Below are 22321 nucleotides of genomic sequence, written 5' to 3' on the forward strand. Positions count from 1 at the left end.
AGGGCACACAGCTAGTGAGTGGGGAAGCCTGCATTCTTACCACATCTCTAGGTCTGTATGACTCCAGAGACTAAACTCATAATATCGTTTTATGCTACTTGGTTCTCTAGCTCAGAAATTGCACCTGCTGTTGGGTGCAAGATACAGTCATGTGCTGCATAAGGACATTTTGGCCAACAACAAATTGCATATACAACAGTGATCCCATAAGATTATAATGGAGCTGAAGAATTCTTATAACCCAACTGAAGAATCCTTATAACATCATAATACAATGCATTACTCACGTATTTGTGGTGATGCTGGTGTAACAAGCCTACTTTTATGTGAGCTACCAGTCATATAAAAGTACAGCAATATGATTATGTACAGTACATAATACTTGATAATAAATGACAATGTTACTGCTTTATGTATTTACTATACTATATTTTTATTGTTATATTAGAGTATGGTCTTTCTACTTATAAAAAAATTTGCTGTAAAACATTATGCCATTTTGCACCAGCAGGAGCCTCACACATCTTGCATTTACCACGTTTCTTGTTTGCATCATTTTCTCTTGTGCTTGATTTAATCTGGTTTTGTTTTGTACAGTAACATGCTATACAGACTTGTAGCCTAGGAGCAATAGGCTATACTATAAGCCTAGGTGTGTAGTAGGTTATATCATCTAACTTGGTGTAAGTGCACTCTATCATGTTCACACAATGAAGGAATCACCTAATGACATATTTCTTAGAACATATCCCCATGGTTAAGTGGTGCATGATTGTATTCCAGAGTAAGGCTATGCTGAGTATTACAAATAAGTGATATCTTGCACCACACAGTTCAGTTCTTGGCATGTTTTGAAATAACAGGCCTGCTTTAGCCTTGGGGGTATGAAACAAGCAAATGCTTCAGTAGTGCTTATTATGATTCAGGATCCTCTAAGTTCTTTATATGTATTAACTCATTTTTTCTTCATGTTAACCATATAAAGCAGTTATTTTTTAAATTTTTTATTTATTGATTTCTGAGAGAGATGAGGCAATTATTTTTATTATCCCGATTTATAGATGAGAAACTGAGGTACAGAGAGATTAAGTAACTTGCCCAAAGGCTCTCCGTAAGTGGCAAGGTCAAGCTTTGAACTCCATTCTCTGAATGAACAGACTATTTTCAAACCAGGGAAATATTTACAGAGGCTGACATAGGAGCTGCAGAGGGCATATCTATTTGTATCCCCTTGTTTCTCCCCACAATGCCTCATACAGTGTCTTGCACACAAAAAGAGACCAATAAATAATTGTGTTAACTGATTTTTCTGTGGGAGTATACAGCCACCACTAACGTATGCTCCACATTGATTGACAGCTAAGGTTTACTTTGGAAATAGGGGAAGGTGGATTTATTAGCTGAGGGAGAAACAAAAGAGAAAAAAATGTGACATGTACAAGTTAGTAACGCCTTTACACTTCAAATACTAATTTCAAACCCAGTTGTAGGTTAGCCCAACAAATATTTATTGAATGCCTACTATATTCAAAGTATGAGTAATGACCAAGGATAAGCATACCCAACTTGTAAGCTTGGTTTATTGACACAGATGTTAACCTTACTATTTTGATTATGCACTACTATTAAAGTTCATTAGATAAGTAAAATTACAATAAAAATAAAGCCAAAACAAGCCAACAAAACACAACCACTTCAGTTGGGTCATTAGTGTGGGTAGGTGCAATTCTGCCTTCTCTTCTCTTATGTTTTACCAAAGGCATTTTTTTTTTCCCAGTTGCTTCAGATCTGGGTCTATGTCCTGTTGAACCTGCTTGGGCTGACAACATGAGCCAAAAAGCAAGTGCCTTGCAACAAAGGCCATAGTTGCTTGAGATTTAGATGCAAGTTCTAACAACTCCAGGACAGACCTAGGTGCTAGCAATGCCAATAGTGAGACAGTCTAGGAGCCATAAAAATCCCACTTAGTGATGTTATCCCACTTTAGGGTAAAAATAACTAATTAAAAATAACTAACATGCCCTGGCCAGTATGGCTGAGTTGGTTGGGAGTCATCCCATGCACCAAAAAGTTGCTGGTTCGATTCCAGGTCAGGGCACATGCCTGGGTTGCAGGCTTAATGCCTGGTAGGAGGCGTGCAGGAGACAGCCAATTGATGTTCCTCTCTCACATCAATGTTTCTCTTCCTCTCTCCCTCTCCTTTCTTCTCTCTCTAAAAATCAATAAAAATATCTTCTAAAATCACCAACACGAGAAGGGAGCTTCATCAGAATCCTGGCAGCCTCTATTGTAAAGAGGCATGAGGGCTCCTTCTGAGGTGCTGGATCTGAGTGGTGGTTAAATGGTTGTAGACAAATGTGGTTAGCTATATACCTTAGATCTGTGCACTTTATGGTATGTAAGTTATATCTTAATTTAAAAAGTAGAGCCTCAGGTACTTCATATCCAGCTGCCATGTATTTTTTCAGCAGACACTTCTATGTTACAGCACCACAGATATTTGGTTATATTCACTGTAGAATCTTTGTTTACTCAAGCTCAATAAAGTCTATCCCAATTGCAACTTCAAAAATAAGACCTCACTAAAATGAATGAAAGAGTGGCCTTGGCAGAATTCCAACAGCCAGTATAGGGAAGAATAATTCATTCATTCATGAAACAGAATTTTAGATACTGTCCTGATAAATATGGATATGAGATACCAGCCCATCAAGTACTTGTAGAATGTGCACCAACCATTAGTGCTTCCCAGGCAGGGCTGGCTTATGCGCTGGCGAAGTAAGCAGTCTTTCTTAGCCTTCCCACTTGAACACTATCTTAGCTCAGGCTGTCATAACAAAATACCTTAGACTGGCTGGCTTAAACAACAAACATTTATTTCTCACATTTCTGGAAGCTGGGGAGTTGAAGATCAAGGTACCTCTGATTTGGTTCCTGGTGAGAACTCTCTGCCTTTCTTGCAGACTGGCCACTTTTTCACTGTGTCCTCAACATGGCAGAGACAAAGAGAGAATCTCTTTCTTGAATCTCTTCTTACAGGGACACTAATCCCATCATGAGGTCCCTACTCTCATGACCTAATTTCCTCCCAAAGGCCCGTCTCCCAAAACCATTACATTGGGGGGCTTCAGAATACGAATTTTTTGAGGACACAAACATTCAGTCCATAACAGGCCCTCTGCTTTTGCAATTCTCTCCTAAGTATCTGGAAGTACCAGCTCTGGATTAGCTAACAAAAAAGGGCCATCATCTTAAAGTAACCTTTTAAGAGGCAGACATTATTTGGTAATGTCGGGTGGGTTCTTAATGTGTGTGCTGAAGGTGGGAAGGGCAGGAAGCCTTATGTCCCTTCATTAGCATATTAGCATAGTTTAGTTTATCAGAGTAACTAGTTGTAAGAATTTTTGGCATCACTACTAGTGTCCAGACCGGCACCCAAGGGTCTTCAAATCCCTGAATGAAAAGTAGTGTCATGGGAGGAGGGGTAGATGGTAGAAGTGATGGGAGCAATCAGTTCTTGCTGAGAGGTGTATATGGAATGTTGCTCAGAATTGCCAGTGCCTGGTAATAACAAAAGTCAGGCAGACGTTTGGTTGGTTTTAACATTATTTTAAAATTCCCTATGGATGATGCAGCCCCTTATAGCCTACACTACATCTGAATAGATCTCACCATTCTTCACTTTGTGCAGTGGTGAAGGGGAGTGCTGAAAAAGTGAGTGGCGAGGGTGATCAGGGTAAAGTGGTTAAAAACCTTCAAATTCATGTTTAGAAAAACATCAAGATAGCACTTTAAAAAAAAGATAGCACTTTTGTTCGTTTATACCTTGCTACCAAAAGCTTCTAGGCCTCCTCTCAAACCTTAAGTGAGTGGAATGTGACTAACAAACTCTTAAGGACTGGAGTTGGTCTCTACAGAGGAAGGTTTTTTGTTTTGTTATCTTTTAAAAAAACATTATGCAGGGCTTCTTCTTAGCAGTAAAGGCTGAAATGTGTATGTCCTCAAATGTGCATATTCTTAGACCAGCCTAGGTCTTTGCCCCAATGCTAGCTATTGCCAGTTATTTCTGTTGTCTTTGCTTCTCTGTTATTTAACAAGATCCCAGGAAGACTTGCCTAATTGATTTCATGTTAAGGTTCTTGAGATGCCACAGTATTGGAAACCATAATACCAATTCTTCCTATCTGAAGACCACTGTATTCTTTACAAAGTACTTTGGCTTCTGGGAGATCTTCCGAGCCTCACAACCCTGGAAGGGAAATGGAGCTGCTGTGTTTATCTCCCGCAATGAGCTCAACCGATCTTGGTGGTTATAGGAAGATAGAAACCATGTTTACTCTAGACATAATCACTTTCATTTGCCCCTGAGCTCACTCTGTTGACTAGTCTATGAACACAGAAAACCTGATGCAGAAGTTCTCACTAAGGCAAATATCACTAAAAGATTACTCAGGGAGCTGGGACATTGGTATATTGAAAGCTGGAGAGAGAGTTTGGCTTGGACAAATTGTGTGCCTTATCTGGAAAAAACACACACATCATAATCAACAGCTGCCTTTCAAGAAGATTGTAATTGGCTACATGAGAAAACATAGATAACATATTTTTGTTCTTGGGCTCTGGAGACATCAGATATTCTTATCATGTTGGTCAGGAGATACTTATCATGACTGACCACTGAAGAGAACTGCACAGGAACTCTCCGGGGCTAGGCATGGGAGCCAACTGACCCTGTTGTCTGCTTCCCTTCAGGGTGGCTGATGAAGGGGCAGTTGTTTGAAGCTCATCACTAAGCTTAGTCAAAGATGAAAACTTGCAAATGGTGGATTCTCCTGTATGTCAGATGTGATCTTTCTCTCTTGTCTCTCCTGTTACAGTAATCCGGTATAACAGTGATCTGGTACAGAAATACCACCCTTGCTTCTGGATTGACGGGCAGTATCTCTGCTGCTCTCAGACAGCCAAAAATGCTATGGGCTGCCAAATTTTGGAGAACAGGAATGGAAGTAAGAGATCCAATCAATATCATTTCTTCCTCCTTTGATTCTATCACACACTTTCTATAGGGTCTATCAAACCCAGGTTTGTTCATTTTGGCCATTGCACAAAGGGGCCTGGGAGAGGGGGATGCTGAAATCCAGCTGGTGCTATGTTCTCCAAGTTGTGCAACCTGCCACGGGGTTGTATCCACCCAGACTTTTCCTAACTTCCCTAAAGTCACTGTAGAGGAGAGCAAAGTCCCTAACCAAACCAGTCTCCAGGCCGTTCCCTAAGATGCATTCTGTATCATCACTGGTATCTTATTTTGCAGGCTTAAAACCTGGGAGTTCTCACCGGAAGACAAAAAAGCCTCTTCCTCCCACACCTGAGGAGGACCAGGTATACAGGAAAATTCGGTGCTGCTACTGCTCAAACAGAAACTTACAGTCATTCTGGGAAACACACAGGAGTCTTAGAATTTCCCTGGGACTTGGCACTGTTAATTGATATTCTTTCTGAGACAGGGAATTTGTCCTTCTAATTAGGACTTCAACTTCAGTGGAAAGATAGAGGCTACTTGGAAGTTCTTGGCCACAATTTAATCTAATCACCCATTTGAAACAAAACAAAGCCCAATATTTACAAATAAAAAATATTTTCAAACATAAAGTTGAAAGAATTTAGTAGTGAACACCCATATACCCAATACCTTCATCCTACCACTAATATATTACTTCAAACTTGCTTTTTTGGTTACTTTTTAAGGCCTAAAAAGCCTTTCCTCATATACAGGCCTACCTTGGAGATATTGCGAGTTTGGTTCCAGACCACTGAAATAAAGAGAGTCATAATTTTTGCTAGTGGAGGGTCTTGCCTTCAATTTGTAAAACATGCAACATCTGTGAGGAACAATAAAGCAGGGCAGAAATTATTATGCCCATTTTACAAACAGGGAAACAAAGCCACTTAGTAGATCCATGTACCAATTTAGTGCCAAATAGGTTTCCTGATTGTGTCTGTACATGATTTTTGTCTGGAAGCTTTAAAAATACTGATGCCAGGGTCCCATCCCCAAAGGTTTTGATTTAATTGGTCTGGGAAACTGTCTGGGTATTGGGATTGTTAAATAAATGTTCCCTACATGATTCTGATGTGCACTCCAAGCTGAGAAGCCCTGCATAACTGCTTAAAAAATGGATGTTGGGTAAACCTTATTATGCCTGATTTGGATTAGAATGGTGTCTCTAGTAAGTCAGAGAGTTAGGAGAGAAGGAGAGAGTACTTGATGTCGAGCCAAACCACCCTATTTTTTTCTCCTACCTACACAGATCTTGAAAAAGCCACTGCCCCCTGAGCCAACAGCAGTACCAGTCTCCACAAGTGAACTGAAAAAGGTTGTGGCCCTTTATGATTACATGCCAATGAATGCAAATGATCTACAGCTACGGAAGGGTGATGAATATTTTATCCTAGAGGAAAGCAACTTACCCTGGTGGCGAGCACGAGATAAAAATGGGTGAGTCCATGCCAGCCCTTCCTGAGCCTTGTGACTGCCCACTTCACACACATGCAAAATCCTGCAGCATAATTTCCCTACTCAGTATCCAAAATCAGAACAATCATAAATTGTTCTTCTCACATCAAGGTAAATAGGCTGTCCCTCCAAGTGCTTCCCAGAGTGCAGCTATACATGTGGTCACATCTCTGAGCCTGTAGGTTCTGGCCCACATGTTGTAGTGCACAAATAACAAATGCCACATGTGCAGAAGCCACACATTTCACTAGCCTAGCCATAGGTCTGCAACATGATCCTCTTTGAGGGAGGGGCATGGTTTATTACCCACATTTGAGATTGGTTCTGAGCTTAGGAATACGGGCATATGAATCTGTCTCTCCCTTAGGAAGGGGAGTGCTGGATGATCTACCACAATGTCTCCTTTACAGGCAGGAAGGCTACATTCCTAGTAACTATGTTACTGAAGCAGAAGACTCCATAGAAATGTATGAGTGAGTATGCTTATGTTTCCAGTGCACAATCTTGCAGGAGGAATAAAATATAGTATGTACTTTTTTGTAGTTTCAACAAAATTTTGATTTCAAGATACTTATTAAAATCACTGCCAACTAGGTCAAATGATGCCACCACCCCAAGCTAGTGCCTATGTCTTATCTTTGCCCCAAATACCATCTGCTTATGAGAGCTGGAGGGATTACCACAGCCTCAGAAGTACCACCCTCTCTAAGAAAGAGTTGACAGCCTGATAGGACACATTTGAAAAGGTGAAAATGTCAAACTTCTGCCATTGTCCTTTCTCCCTAACCATAGAAATGGATTGTCCTTGAGTGCCTTGTCCATGATCCCTTTCCTGCAACCCTCTGCCACTTGCCTTTGCCCTCTACTCTCCATTTCCATGAATTTTCAGTACTAACCGGGCTTTGGGAAAGGGATGCAGTTGTGCTTTGCACATGATAGGCACTCAATAAATAGGGGTTGAGTGAATTGACTGAATCACTAGACAGATAAGCCCTGGAGGGCACTGTAATCTCAGAAACAATTGTACCGTGGCCTATGAGGCATCAAGCACTCTCCCACTACAGGTGGTATTCCAAGCACATGACTCGGAGTCAAGCTGAAGAACTGCTAAAGCAAGAGGTAAGTATGTGACCACAAGCAAACAGCATTCTCCTTGCACAAAAAGTGAGGATTCTGATTTGAGGGCTTGCTGCTGCCTGCCACTTGTAGGCAAGGCAGTGACATGGTCGTCATTTTATCAGGTCCAATTACACTTTTCAGTATCAAAAGCAATGAGGCTGCAGCTGAATCATAGAACCTGGCAATTAAATCAGGGATTGTTCTATTTTCTCCCAGGTTTGGGCAGGTGGGATGCAGGTGTGAGCAGCACTTCCTACTTACAGTCAGCTTCATTTTTTGTTGTTTCAGGGGAAGGAAGGAGGTTTCATTGTCAGAGACTCCAGCAAAGCTGGAAAATATACTGTGTCTGTGTTTGCTAAATCTACAGGGTGAGTGCTACTGTTTTGAGGCCCTAGGGACAGAGGACAGGGGTGCTCACCCAACAGCTCCTTAATGGTGTGCCCCTCCTATTTTCTCTGTCCCTTAAACTCAAAATTCATCTCACTTCACTTCTTGGGTCCTGTGTGACCCTTGTTTCCAAGTTGCTGACTTCGAATCCACTTCTTCAGGGACCCTCAAGGGGTGATACGCCATTATGTTGTGTGTTCCACACCTCAGAGCCAGTATTACCTGGCTGAGAAGCACCTTTTCAGCACCATCCCTGAGCTCATTAACTACCATCAGCATAACTCTGCAGGTGAGTACCAGGGGCACCAAAGGAGGATGTGCCAAGCATCAGGAGAAGCAATTCAGAACAAGGTGATGAGGGGAAGAATAAGCCTTACTCACAGGGCAATCAGTGCAAGTGAGCTGTGAAAGTCAACTCCTATGATGCCTGCTGGAGGTAAACTAAAGAGGTGGTTAAAGACAGGCCTTATACCCATACAGACTGACTTCTTATTTGGTGACTAAAAAAATTTTTTTTTGATATGTCTTTATTGATTTCAGAGAGAGGAAGGGAGAGGGAGAGAGAGAGATAGATACATCAATGATGATGAGAGAGTCATTGATCAGCTGCCTCCTGCACGCCCCCCACTGAGGATCAAGCCTGCAACCCAGGCATGTGCCCTGACCAGGAACCGAACCGCAATTTCCTGGATCATAGGTCAATGCTCAACCACTGAGCCATGCTGGCCGGGCTTATTTAGTGATTTATGCTCAGTGCTAAAGAAAGACATAGAAGAGACTGGTGATTAATCAATCAGCAAGTATTCATTGAGTTACTACTGTATACTCAGCAATTTCCTTGGTACTAAATGAGAATGCAGGAAAATTATTAACCGAGGTCCCTGCTCTCAAAGAATATAAGGTTAGAAAACATCAGAAAATGGCTTGTAAGTACAGTAAGTCCTCACTTAAAATCACGAATAGGTTTTGTGACTTTAAGCAAAACAATGTATAACAAAACCAATTTTACCATAGTCTAATTGATATAAACAAGTGTTAAGTTCCTATGACAGCTCATCAACATTATAATGAAACAACATCAGTTGAGGACCTACTGTAGTGTAGACATTCTAAAAACTGGAAGATTGCTAAAAGAAAAAGCTTCATGGAGAAGACAGAATGTGAGTTAAGCCTGGGCTGGGAGGTGGGGATATATTTAGTTGGGGAGTGTATTTTTATTAGTATTTTCTCTTTTTTGTCCCTAAAAACTCTTCTATGAGAGGAGAAACTTCCAGAAAATGTTGGGTTCGTGAAGATCTTCTGGGATTCAAAATGTACTAGAAAGGAGAACATCAGAAGTGTGAGGTTTTAAGTGAGGATGTGTAAAGTATCCTGCCCCCTACGCTGCACCAAGAACATGACACCCCTCTGTATGTTTCAGGACTCATATCTAGGCTCAAATATCCAGTGTCTCAACAAAACAAGAATGCACCTTCTACTGCAGGCCTGGGCTACGGTAACTGCTTATTTCTCTAGGGTAGGGTGGACTGGCCAGTTGCAAGGACTACCTTTGGCTGACCCAATTAGATCTTGCCTCACAAGTGCCCTTGCAACACACTGTTCTGCACCAGCTGCTTCAAGGAAAGTTAAGACAGAGCTAAACAAAAGTTATTTAATGATTTTTGTCCCTCTGGTGGCTCCTACTGGGACTGCAAAAATATAAACTCATAAAGTGATTATATATATTTTTAAATGTGGTAAAAAACACACACACCACATAATCCTAAAGGGTTTTAAGATGTTGTCTAGTCTATCTTGCCTTATGGCTGACTTGCACCTAAAATGCCCAGATTCCTCCAACCAGTAATCCCTTGTCCCTGAGATTTACCTGAGCAAAGGTAGATTAGTGCTCCTGAGAATTTCTCTTTTACTGCTTGCCTATTTCTACTTCCAGTAGGGGTTCTTATCTATTGTAGGAATTATACATATGTGACCCCCAAAGACTCACACTAAGACTTTGTTGTTATAGGATCATGGGAAATTGATCCAAAAGACCTGACCTTCTTAAAGGAGCTGGGGACTGGACAATTTGGGGTAGTGAAGTATGGGAAATGGAGAGGCCAGTATGATGTGGCCATCAAAATGATCAAAGAAGGCTCCATGTCTGAAGATGAGTTCATTGAAGAAGCCAAAGTCATGATGTGAGTTACAGCCCAAACTCAATTCTCAATCCACTTGCTGGAGTCTAGGAATTACCAGGACAATCCATTGTCTTTTAAGGTGACTTTTAGTGAGAGAGGTTTGGGACCAGGGCCTGAGGTCAACCTTTGATTGGTGGGAGTCCTAACTTCTAAGGTAATCATTTATCTGCTTTAGATATTCGTTGAGATTATGTGTTGATCATGGGTGCTTATCATCTCAGTAGCATTTCAGAGTGGTTGTGGAATATGAAACTTTCAAGAGGAAGACTGATTCTTATTTAGCCTTAGTGTTCACTCAGCTCTCGATTTGTTTCCTGTTGTATCAATGGGCCCCAAGTCTCTGCTCACTTTCACATATTAGGTACTGTTGGGATTTAGGGTGGGAAGGAGGAAAGTCAATTTTCCATTGTAGTCCCTTATCTGACACTCTAATCCCAGGCCAACTCCTTTCTACTCCAGCCCTTTTCTAACTGGTGTGCAGAGCCAGAAGGGGAGGACTGGTTCATTGCCTCTCCTGTAGGAATCTTTCCCACGAGAAGCTGGTGCAGCTGTACGGCGTCTGCACCAAACAGCGCCCCATATTCATCATCACTGAGTACATGGCCAATGGCTGCCTCCTGAACTACCTGAGGGAGATGCGCCACCACTTCCAGACTCAGCAGCTGTTGGAGATGTGCAAGGATGTCTGCGAAGCCATGGAATACCTGGAGTCAAAGCAGTTCCTCCACAGAGACCTGGTGGGACCTCAGAAGGATTGGCCTGGGATCAAGGGCTGAGGGGGTAGAAGTAGCAGAGGAAGACATGTGGTACATGGATGAGGAGGGTTGTTGAAGCCATCACTTCATTTTTATCTAGAAAACACTGAAAGTTAGGTGAGCCTCTGCCCTAGTGGTCAGCCAGTCAAGGATCTCCAGCCTCAACACCACGAGTTCTGCCATGGTGGGAGCTAGAGCTGTCACTCACTCCTAGCCCCATACCAGGCCAAGGAAATGGTGGGGTCCTTCAGGGGCAGAAGAGCAACCCTGCTTCCCAAAGGGGCTGCTCCTGACACAGAGCCATCATTTGGTTACATCAGAAACACAAACTGGGGGGCTGTGGGTACATTTTTTTAAGTGTCATATATTAGCAAACACTTAAAAAGAAGCATTTCATATTTTTTTAAAAAGTGAATTTCCAGCTTCTCTGGAAGTCTAGACCATCTTGTAATACCAAGTCCACAATCTCACAGGCCATGCTCACAGTGCTCCAGAGCTGAGGAGCAGCTGCCTCCTTTAGACAAGCTGAATGCTCTCCTCTTTCCTGCAATCTCCACCCATCCACTTCACTCTATCAGTTTGCCTGCCTGGCCTCTGGAGGCACGAGTTTGTGCCCCCTTCTATTTCAGCCAGGCAAAGGCTCAAAGGGCCCTAGTCCCAGTGGCAGAAAAGCAGAAAACAAAGCACACTTGCCTTCTGTTCTCTCTTAATTCCTTAAACATTTCAGTGCAGGAAGGGGTGTTGGAGAATTACCAATGTGAATGAAATCATTTTGCACGTGCTCAGTGCTTTACTTACAACTACATAGCAGGTTGCTTTACATGTGGTGGTGATGCATCAACTGACTCCTGTTAGGTGGGAAGGTGTCTCTAGTTGAAGGAGATGAGGCTGCCCTGGCTTCACTAACCCGATGGGCAGAAGCTTTGTGCCTTTAACCTGTGTGCTAGAAATTGAGTCTCACTGCTATCTGTTGTTGCACTACAGGCGGCTCGAAATTGTTTGGTAAACGATCAAGGAGTTGTTAAAGTATCTGACTTTGGCCTGTCCAGGTGAGTGTGCCTTTTTCATTTTTCCTTTTAAAAGTAAAAATATCACAGTACAAACATGAGGAGGCATTATAATTTTCAATCCTTTCCCTCCTTTTTTTTTTTTTTCTCATTCTGGTCTTTCCCAACATCTTTCTACATTTTTTTCTTTCTCTGAATGATTTGTCACTTCTTTCATCCTTTTGTTTTATTGTTATATCCCTTTCTTCTCTTTTCTCCTTTCCTCTTTTATTTAGAGAATTTTCCCAGGACCTTTCTTGTTCTGTCAATCTTGTTGACTCTATGCCCTCCCTCCTTCTTTCCTAATCACCCCAAGTCCCTCTGGCAACTGCAGAATAGACGGAAGGGAAGGAGAAGAAAAGAGGAAAGGAATAGAGAAGAGGAAGGGAGTGCCTATTAGATTTTATTTCTCTTCACCCTTGCCGTAACCATATTGTCAATCAGGAGAGATAAATCAGATATGAGAACAGAAATATGTTAAAAACACCATTTGTAAAAGACACTGGGTGGCTTGTGGGCATGTATTGTGCAACTCTTGTGACTGTACCAAGAAAACATAAGTAAGTATCAAGCTCTCCAAATCCTAACACTAAATCCTGAATCCTTTGCAGGTATGTTCTGGATGATGAATACACAAGCTCAGTAGGTTCCAAATTTCCAGTCCGCTGGTCTCCACCAGAAGTCCTTATGTACAGCAAGTTCAGCAGCAAATCTGACATTTGGGCTTTTGGTGAGTGATTAAGATTATATAGATTACACAGCTCAAAGAAAGAGGGACATAGTGGGGGAACTGACACTTTGCAGCCTGCACAGAGAGATTAGTTGTTCTTTTTTTTTTTTTTTTTTTAAATGATATGTAACTGGCATTTATTTTATATATATATATATATAAATTATTGTTGACAGTATTACAGGTGTCCCTCCTCTTCCCCCTCTGTTATCCCTCTCTGCCCAGCCCCTACCACACCTCCCAGGCCTTTACCACCCTATTGTCTGTGTCTATGGGCTATGCATATAAGTACATAAATTCTTTGGCTTATCTCTTCTTGCCCCCCCCCACTCCCACACATATACACACATGGAGATATGTCAATCTGTTCCATGCCTCCATGCCTCGGGTCTTATTTAGATTATTTGTTCTTGCTTTCATTCATCTAATCCCTAGGGAGTGCTTACTATGTCAGGCATCACAGGATTTCTGGGTATAAAACCAGTAAACTAGACACAATCCCTGCCTTCTCAGAACTTACAAAATATTGAGGGGAACAAACAATTCATTCAGTATGTGACAGCTTCTGAATACTGATTATGTAATAGGGACTCTGCCAGACCCTACAACCACAAAGACAAATAAGATGCTGTCTGTCTCCTGGAGGAGCTAATGGTCCAGTGCAACCGCAATTAGCCTCCAGTGTGGTCAGTACTATAGTGAAAGTTTGGATAAAACACAAAAAGCACAGAGGGGCAAATTAACTGAATCTAATTCTTGAGGCTAATCTAGGAAGACTAAGATCTCTGCTGCCCCAAAAGACTACAAACTGACTTACTTTTTTTTTTCATTTTCTAGGGGTTTTGATGTGGGAAATTTACTCTCTGGGGAAGATGCCATATGAGAGATTTACTAACAGTGAAACAGCTGAACATATTGCCCAAGGCCTACGTCTCTACAGGCCTCATCTAGCTTCAGAGAGGGTATATACCATCATGTACAGCTGCTGGCATGAGGTAAGTGTTTTACTGAGACCTCTAAAATTACTTCCCTGAACCTTCTTTCTCATTTAGCCATCCAGGGACCCAGTCCCCACTCTCTCTGGCTGCATGGAGCTGCACACATTCTAGCACCCCAGCCCGTACCATAAACCTTTGGTAGCCAGAGGCTTTCCCAGGCCCACTCCAACTGTCACCAGAATATTATTAGCAGACTCCAATACCAACTCAGCTTTAGGGAGAGGGGGTGTTGTGAGGCCATGTCGCCTAGTATGGGCAGGCAGCCAAAAGCACTCAAACAAATGTATGGGCATTAAAAAATAAAAGTCATTAAAATTTGTGTTTATTTCCTTGGAAGTCATTGGTCCTTTCTTCTACTTTACTGCCAACCTTTTCTGGCTGTGGTCCTAAGTGAGATTTTAAAAACTAAGACCCTATGACATGAAAGAGAGCTAAAATAGGTACTATTATTATTATTATTATTATTATTATTTTAAATATGGTACATTATGGGGCATGTGGTAACTTGAAAATAAAGGGCTTGTCCCACTATTACTAAAATGCTTCACTGTTCTCACCTTTGGTTCTTCCAGAGGGGCCTTGTTCATGTTTCAGTAGATCCTTGGCAACCTTAATTTGGCAACCTAAATCTTTAGTAAAAAATAAATGCTCAGCTCTTAGTTCTGTCCCACTAGAAACAGAGCAAAACAGACAGTGTCCAACAAGCACATATATGAATCTGGAGCCCTCATGGTGGGGTAATAAACTGGGGATCTGGATCAGAGCATGGCATCTTTTCCTTCAACAAATGACTGAGGTCACAAAGAAAGTACAGAGAACCCCTTGGAGCCATTTCCCTTCTGTCTCCTGTATCATGCAGGATTAAGGGTTATTGGCTATGCTCCCTCCCAACTGGGGCATCCTCACTCTTTTAGTTAACTGTTTCAGAGAGGCACTTTCCCCACAGCCTGTTTAAAGTGGTAGTCTCCAAATTGGATGCACATCAGAATCTCTGGGGAACTCTTAAAGCTACAGATGACTGGGCCGTATCTCCAGAGATTCTGGTAAAGTATGTCTGGAGTGGAACCTAGAAATATCTTTTTAAACTTCCCAGGAAATTCTGATACTCATCTAGGCTTGAGAACCACTGATTCAACGGAACAAGAAATTGATGGCTTTTTGGTCCCCATGAACTGAGACCTCTCTGGCATGAATATGCCCTGAATCACTAAATACCTCAGGGGCTTATGGACCATTACATAAGGCCTTAGCCTGGAGACCAGACTGCAGGTCCCAGGTGCTCAGGATCCCTGCTCAGTGATTCAGCCCATGATCTTGAAATGTTAATTCCTTTGTTAATTTTGACTATGAGATCATAGAAATGGTGTTTGAAACCAAACTAAAAATTATCAAAGCTTATAGGATTTCAGTTCTGTCAACCACTTAAGCTTGTTTGGTAGCAACTTTTCAGTTAAGGATACAAAATAAGAATGCATTGGTGTACAATTATGTAAGAATTTGCCCCGTTTTAATCAATGTTACTTTAATTCGCAAATTGTCATCACATTAATAACCTGAAGATGAAAAGTGCAAAAGTATTTTATAGAGTGCTACTACTTCTTATTCTTTTTTTTTTTTTTTTTTTGTAACCAACAGGGTATGTTACTGGGCAGATATACTTAATGAACATTTGCTGCATACTCATTGCATTTCCCTTGAATTCTGGATTTTAACCCACTATAATACTCTACTTTTTCTTTGGTTTTAGAAAGCAGATGAACGTCCCACTTTCAAAGTTCTTCTCAGCAACATTCTAGATGTCATGGATGAAGAATCCTGAGCTCACCAATAAGCTTCCTGGTTCTACTCTCCTCCACAAACCCAATTTCACTTTTTCGAGGCAAACCCAACCTACAGACCCTGAAGCCTTTGTGCTCTGGCTGAATACACAAAGGCCCCTCTCTACATCTAGGGCTGCCTTTCTTCTTTGATTCCCTAGGACAGTACCTTCTGAGCAAAGGCCAAGGAATTATTGTGCCTGGTACTGTCCCCCAGAGAAGAAATTTCCCAAGAGTATTAAAGACAGACTGAATTTGGGATGGAAACAAGTTTTGGGGAGGGAGGGATGTAAATAGCCTCATGAGGGGTTCAACAGCTCTTCTGGGTAGGCATTAGAGCTTGCCAGGAGGGAGGCCAAATTGGGCAAGAATAAAATGGTGTCATAAAAATGGGAGGGGAGGGTGTTTTGATAAAATAAAATTACTGGAAAGCATGAAGTGTTCTTGCTATCTCTATTAGTCATGCAGCCTCCCTGAAATGCCCTATCTCAGTGTTCCAGAAAACCTTTGTGTGACATTTGTTTGACATATCCCTACAGCGAGATCCTCGGCATTTAACCCCTCTGGCTCTGGGAAAATCCTGCCCCTGAATCAGAGACAAACTAACAAGCTTAAAGCACAGTGCCTTGCACACAGTAGGCATGCAATATTATCGGAATGAAGCTGACAATTGAAGACGAATTCTTGGGGAGCCTCTTTTCACTAAGTCTGGAGGGGAAAACCATCAAAGAACTAGAGCCAGGGGCCCAAACGGCTAAACGATGGGTCGAGCCGTCCTGGCCTGGCACTAGCTGGGCAGCTGGGAAAGCGCGGGCCAATTTGGAAGCAGGCAGGGGCGGGGCTGTTGGGCCCGCCAGGGACAGGCCACGTGGTCTGCAGTAACTTCCTTTTTCACTTCATTTTTTTCTTTTCTTTTCGGAATAATGTCTGCACAGCGCCCCCGCGCTGGGATGCAAATCCTGAGACCTCGCTGCGCGAGTAGGGTGGGGACGCGGGCGGGAGAGGGGCGCACCGGTGGCGGCGAGCAGCGCCCCATGGGGGCGGCGAGGAGAAGGGGCGAGCGCGGGCGGCCGAGAGGAGCGCCCAGAGAGGGCAGAGGGCAGGTAGCGGGGTTGGGGTCGCCAGCCGGAGCGGATCTAGGGGACTGGAGGGAAGCGCGCTAACGCCACGCGCGAGGGAGCAGGGGTGGGCCTGGAGGCACCGACCGGAGCGGGGCGCTGGGGCTGCTGGGAGGAGCGCCCCGCTGGGGGCGACTCGGGCGCTAGGGCTCGCGCAGGCGCAGTGCGCTCACGGGGGGGGGGGGGCGGCGGTCCCCAAGGCAGCCGGTTGTGGTTCCGGTTCCGTCGGCTGAGACACGTGAAGGTCGGGGAGTTGGTGCGGAGTTCATCTCGGCGCGCTTGGTCCGGCTGGGATGGATTCCTCTTCGAATTCCAACGGGGCGGGCTTGGGCTCAGTGGACCCGCAGCTGCAGCATTTCATCGAGGTGGAGACTCAGAAGCAACGCTTCCAGCAGCTGGTGCACCAGATGACGGAACTTTGTTGGGTGAGGAGCCTGGGGCTGGGACCTGGCCGCCTTTCCTACTTGCCCCTTGTCCTTGCCCCGACGTCTGGGATTCGGGGAGGGGGGGCGCCCGACAGCACCCCTTGGTTTCCTTAGATTCCACAGGCCGAGCCAGGTGGGAGAAAAAGTGACTCCGCGTCTTAGGGGACTGTCACTCCGGACTTAGTTTTTGTTGGTGCAGAGGACTGGGGATCATGAAAGACTTACGCCGCTGTCCCAACCAGCACTTAAGGCCAGCAAAACTGATGACAGTCCCCCATACTGGGATCTTAGTTTTGGAATCCCCGATTCCCAGGGAGTCAGCGAAACTCCTGTTCCTGGACCCCTCAGTTCCTTGATTACCCAGTTTCTCTAACCGTCCTCTCTGAGAAATGAGTGGCTCTAGCCCACTAACTGTAAAAGTGGAGTAATCTCTCCACACTTACTTGCCTTTTGTTGCATTGTTGTATAATACCAAGCCGTTTTGGGTCTGAAGGTTGAGGAATTGTGTATGCCTTGTGAGGGGACTTTGGCAAAGGGTGGAAGGCTTTTGCACCTTGGAATCAAAGAGTTCTCTGGCTGCCAATGACAGCATAACTGCCCAGCCCTGAACATACAAAAATCCACAGAATTCAGAGGCCGAGGGTAATTTTTTTTGGAAGCAGAGGGTCTGAGGCTTGTGTACAAAGCATAGAATAATGACCAAAATTCATTTAAACTGCGTAACTTTTGAACTATGCATAGTCATCGGTTTCCATGGCCCTTTTCCCATAAACTTGTATTGCTGGACTCTGACCCTGAACAAATGCTTCCTTAACTCCTGTCTGCCTCGGACCAGAGTGCTTTGATTCTTTTAAAAAAAAATCTGCGATTCATTACATTTGGCCCAGTGTTGGGTATGGTTAAAGACTCCTCTAAGAATCTGTAAGCTTTAGGAAAATTCATACAGTTTCCCATTCATCTTGGATTCAAGATGGATTCAAGAACCTCTGGCTTAAGTAGACAAGGTTACAGAATTTCAGGTCATAGATTTTCTTGTTTACTTTGTAGGTTTTTTTAGGATGTCTTGCTGCAACGATTTATCTTTACCATTTTATTCTGCAGTAAATTTAAAGGCATTTAATACAGCTCCATAATTTTCTGGCCCTGTGACATTAGGCAAAGCATATCTGTGCCACAGCTCCCCTGTTTGTAAAATGAGGATTAATAATAGTACCTATTCTGTAGGATTATGAGAATTTGATGTAAGGTTGTAGAAAATTTCTCACCACAAAGTAAGCTGCTGCCAAAAGTGAACTATTATTAACACATCAGGTACTGTTTTATAGGTGAAGTTTTTCCTTTAAATAAGAAGTTACCCCCCTTTCCTTTTTTCCCAAGTTCCCTTTGTGATTCTTATCTTGTTCTCCTGACCAGGAGAAGTGCATGGACAAACCTGGGCCAAAGTTGGACAGTCGGGCTGAGGCCTGTTTTGTGAACTGCGTTGAGCGCTTCATTGATACAAGCCAATTCATCTTGAATCGACTGGAACAGACCCAGAAATCCAAGCCAGTCTTCTCAGAAAGCCTTTCTGACTGATTTCAACATTACATTTTTGGAAAAGGAAGGTAGTTCAAGAATAGTTGAGAAAAGGCTGTGGGGGGATTGGCTCCCGCTTTTGCACTCTTGGAGCATCTGGTCATCAGAGAATGAACAAAAGACCAATTTTTTTGTGTGTGTTTGGGGTTTGAGGGTCATATGTGTATTTGGTTGTGTGTTTTTAGTGTTAATCTTGTGAAAACAATTGACAGATGAATGGAAAACTTTCCTAGATGCATATTACTGTATGTGGGACTATGTTTTTCTGAAAGTCCCATTAACTGCTTTATAATTTGGGTAGTGGAACTGCTTTTTGTAATTTGATAGTGGGACCACATGGGTAAAATCTGTCATTTGCATGGATTTGTTTCAGATGCCTAGGGACATTAATACACATCTTGGTGTCTCTGAGAAAGGGCAGCAATGGGGGAAGTGTAATTTGGTACTTAACTGGTGTTTTGACCACCAGTGCTGGGGGAAAATCTATGGAATGTTCATACAATACAGCCCAGCTTTCTAAATTATCTCCCTTCCTTATACTGTGATTTACTTAAATATCTATATAAAGTATGGTCTCGAAGTAGTACAGGCAGCCTGAGTATCTAGAGGCCTTTAGTTATAAAGGAATCTAGTCAGTGAACATAATTCTTGTTACTAAAGTGCCACAAGGAAGAAGTTAACTTACCCTGTATATCAGGGTCCAAGAAATTCAAAGATGTGCCTAAATAGGTTGTCAAGATTTAGGCCTGTCAAAAACTAACAGCAGTTTCAGGTAGAGGTGCATGCCTAATGTTAATCAGTATAGATTCCATTTACTGCATTCTTTTGATCATTGAAATAAAAGCTTCTACAAGATTCAACTGTGTGATTGAGAAGGCTTTCTATTCTGGTTCTCACCTGCACCCTGGAGAGATTCAGTGTGCACTGGTTCCAAGGCTGAAATGTAGTCAGTTTGGGTACCTGCTCTGTGCAAGTTATAGCAGTTTTCCAGGGATCCCTGACCTTTTTTGAGAAAAGATAGCCTTGAGGTGAGATGGGGAGGGAAAGAATTCAGTGCTGACAGTCAATTCCCCGAGTGTAGTAGAAGTTGTTAAATTGGATTCCCCTCCTCTTCAAATCCTAGTAGCCTGGAGTTTAGACCTTGAGGAGAACTACTTGTTCCGTGCCTCTTGTGCAAATCCATGAAAGTTGGGGAAATAACATTCCTAGAAGTCTTAAGTCCTTTTAGCTTTCCTGCACTTACGCATAACAAAAAACCCTAATGAAAACAATTCAACAAACGTTTAAGTGCTTACTTCGAGCTGGGATTCAGCAGTGCACAAAAGCAAAGTTCCTGTTCATCTGGAGCTTATGTTCTAGTGAGGGGAAACAGGAAATAAACGTGTAAATATGTCAATATAATGAGTGCTATGGAGAAAAAGCGGAGTAAGGGTTTTGGAGAATGTCTGTGGGGCGTTGTTATTTGAGATAAGATGGTTACAGAACACCTGCTTGGGACAATGAATGGCATTTCAGCAGAGACCTGCAAGAATTGAGTGACCAAGCCACATAGGCTTCTGGGAGAAAAACATTTCAGGTAGAGGTGACATACATCCAAAAGCCCCAGGATGGAAGCTGCATGCTGTGATGCTAAAATAGAAGTCAGAAGGTCAGTATGGCTGGAGTGAAGTAAGGAGAATGGTAAGAAAGGACGAGAAATCTGCCTGAGATGGATTGGGGCCTTGGGGTGGGGGCGGGGATGTGCGGTGATCATGTAGGGTATTTTAGGCCATTGCAAGGGTTTGGATTTTACCCAACTGTAAAACAAAAGGATTGGATTAGCAGACTCTCTTCCTGAAATGAAATCTTAAAAGCAAGATGGGAAGCCATTTGAAGATTTTAAGCAGACAAGTGATATGATATAACTTGTTTTAGGAGGGTCTGGCTGCTGTGTGGAGAACATGTACATGGGGAAAAAAAGTAGTAGCAGCAGCAGAGTAGTAAGAATAATACCATTTTGGGGTCCAGGAAAAATCAGGATTCTGGGGTAGGCATCTAGTATATACCTTGTGTCAATATGCCCCTATTGATTTTTTTCCCCTGCAAAATTTAGTGTGTTTATGTAAAACCTCAGGTCATAAAGGAAGGTCCTTTGGTCTTTCCCTTCTTATTCTTCATTCTTCCTAATTCTTTTTATTATATATTTATTTTTTATTTTATTACTATACCATTGTTCCTTATTCTTACTTCATCTAGTATTAAAGTGTTCTCATTACATTTAGACACAAACTTAAACGTCTTTGTTTTACAGTATTGCTTGCTCAGCTAATATAATGAGGGTCCTCTGTCAGATTCATACAGTATTTTTGAGCACCAAGGGATGTGTTCAGCACAAAGTAATGGGAAAGAAGAGTCAGAACATTGGCACCCATCCTCAAGGGGGTGAAGTGCCAGAGCAACAATTTGAGCTTTTGTTTGTTTTGTCAATCTCAGGAATTTATTTTCAGAACCTTGACAGAAATGTGGTACTGTCAGCCCTAATGATATTCAAAGTCCTCATTTCAAATATTCAGGGTACAATACACAAGACTGAGCTGTAAAACAAAGGGATTGGATTAGCAGAGTCTTTTCCTGAAATGAAATCTTGAAAGCCTAATTAAAACATAAAATAGAAGAGCAAAGCTGCTCTGGTGGCACGGGTATCTAGAGTCCTGTCCATTGTTGTGGCCTCACTATCTCCCTCCCCCCACCCCTTGTCCCCACCCCATGTCCTCACCCCATGGTGCCTAAGGCTTAGGACCTCTGGGGTTTTACCAAGCATACTGTGAAAACTGGAACCAGGCCATCCCTAACACCCCTGTCCATGAGTCCATGAATGAACTATAGGAATCCAGACAGATACAAGGAAATCAAGCAAGAACTTCATATTTATTTATGGTAAATCTCCATAAGGAGTTTGGATTACAAAATGTAATGTCAATAACCCCCCTGTAAAATAGCCTTTACATGGAAGACAGTTGATTGTCCTTTTTTAAAAACCTTTTTCCCCCTCATATCAATACCTTAATTTAAAAAAAAATAAAAAATCTTGGTCTAGGGAGAGATTTTATTCCAAAGACCACCCAATAGTGCTTCTCTTAAGACTCTTCATACTCTTTTTCAGTCTTATTGTTGGCATTGTCTGGGCTCAGAATAGCCTGGTAACCTTCATTTTCATTCAAAAGAAGAATAAGGGTATTGCTTAGATTTATTGCAGACCAAAAGGGAAATCTCAAAAGGTGTGGAGGAAGGAAGGTCAAGAACCACAGGTGGTACCATTAAAGTTGAGGGCCTGTGCTGCCTTTGAAAAGAATGGCAGAGCAGGTGGTGACAGCAATAGAGACAAGGAAATGCTACATGGGAATGACCGCATAGGTACTGAAAGTCCCCGAGAGCTTGTCCAGATAGTTCCTTTGAATGCTTATACAAATCACAAGACAAATCAGGAGAATCCCACCCAGGGCTGGTTTTGTGATTGGCTTCCCTAAAACAGCTGCTTCAAAGCAATGCTCAAATTTGATGCCTGATACAGAAAGTGAACCAACTGAGGAGCAGATAATATACGCCAGGAGGTTACTCTGGCCATTGTAAGGTCCCACTGTGAACATAAGTAAGTGGAACTGATCATTACACATAGGG

At 42.7% G+C, this 22321-nt stretch overlaps 2 protein-coding genes across 2 annotated transcripts in view; both read left to right on the forward strand.

Annotated features, from left to right (window-relative positions):
* BTK (Bruton tyrosine kinase) overlaps positions 1 to 15799 on the forward strand; it is a 31345-nt gene extending 15546 nt beyond the window's left edge. Inside the window, exons 6-19 of the mRNA XM_016195757.2 lie at positions 4878 to 5006; positions 5312 to 5379; positions 6309 to 6496; positions 6925 to 6987; positions 7579 to 7633; positions 7922 to 8001; positions 8182 to 8309; positions 9441 to 9515; positions 10029 to 10200; positions 10721 to 10937; positions 11940 to 12004; positions 12613 to 12731; positions 13569 to 13726; positions 15477 to 15799. Coding sequence (XP_016051243.1) covers positions 4878 to 5006; positions 5312 to 5379; positions 6309 to 6496; positions 6925 to 6987; positions 7579 to 7633; positions 7922 to 8001; positions 8182 to 8309; positions 9441 to 9515; positions 10029 to 10200; positions 10721 to 10937; positions 11940 to 12004; positions 12613 to 12731; positions 13569 to 13726; positions 15477 to 15548 — 1589 coding nt within the window. The 3' untranslated portion in view covers positions 15549 to 15799. The remainder of the gene's footprint in view (positions 1 to 4877; positions 5007 to 5311; positions 5380 to 6308; positions 6497 to 6924; positions 6988 to 7578; positions 7634 to 7921; positions 8002 to 8181; positions 8310 to 9440; positions 9516 to 10028; positions 10201 to 10720; positions 10938 to 11939; positions 12005 to 12612; positions 12732 to 13568; positions 13727 to 15476) is intronic.
* Positions 15800 to 16866: 1067 nt separating this feature from the next.
* Positions 16867 to 19524, forward strand: TIMM8A (translocase of inner mitochondrial membrane 8A). The gene is made up of 2 exons (XM_016195756.2): positions 16867 to 17089; positions 18503 to 19524. The coding sequence occupies exons 1-2, from the start codon at positions 16958 to 16960 to the stop codon at positions 18662 to 18664; spliced, it is 294 nt and encodes a 97-aa protein (XP_016051242.1). The 5' UTR covers positions 16867 to 16957; the 3' UTR covers positions 18665 to 19524.
* Positions 19525 to 22321: the final 2797 nt, after the last annotated feature.

The sequence above is a fragment of the Miniopterus natalensis genome, chromosome X, assembly GCF_054644295.1.
Source record: "Miniopterus natalensis isolate mMinNat1 chromosome X, mMinNat1.hap1, whole genome shotgun sequence".
Lineage (NCBI taxonomy): Eukaryota > Metazoa > Chordata > Mammalia > Chiroptera > Miniopteridae > Miniopterus > Miniopterus natalensis.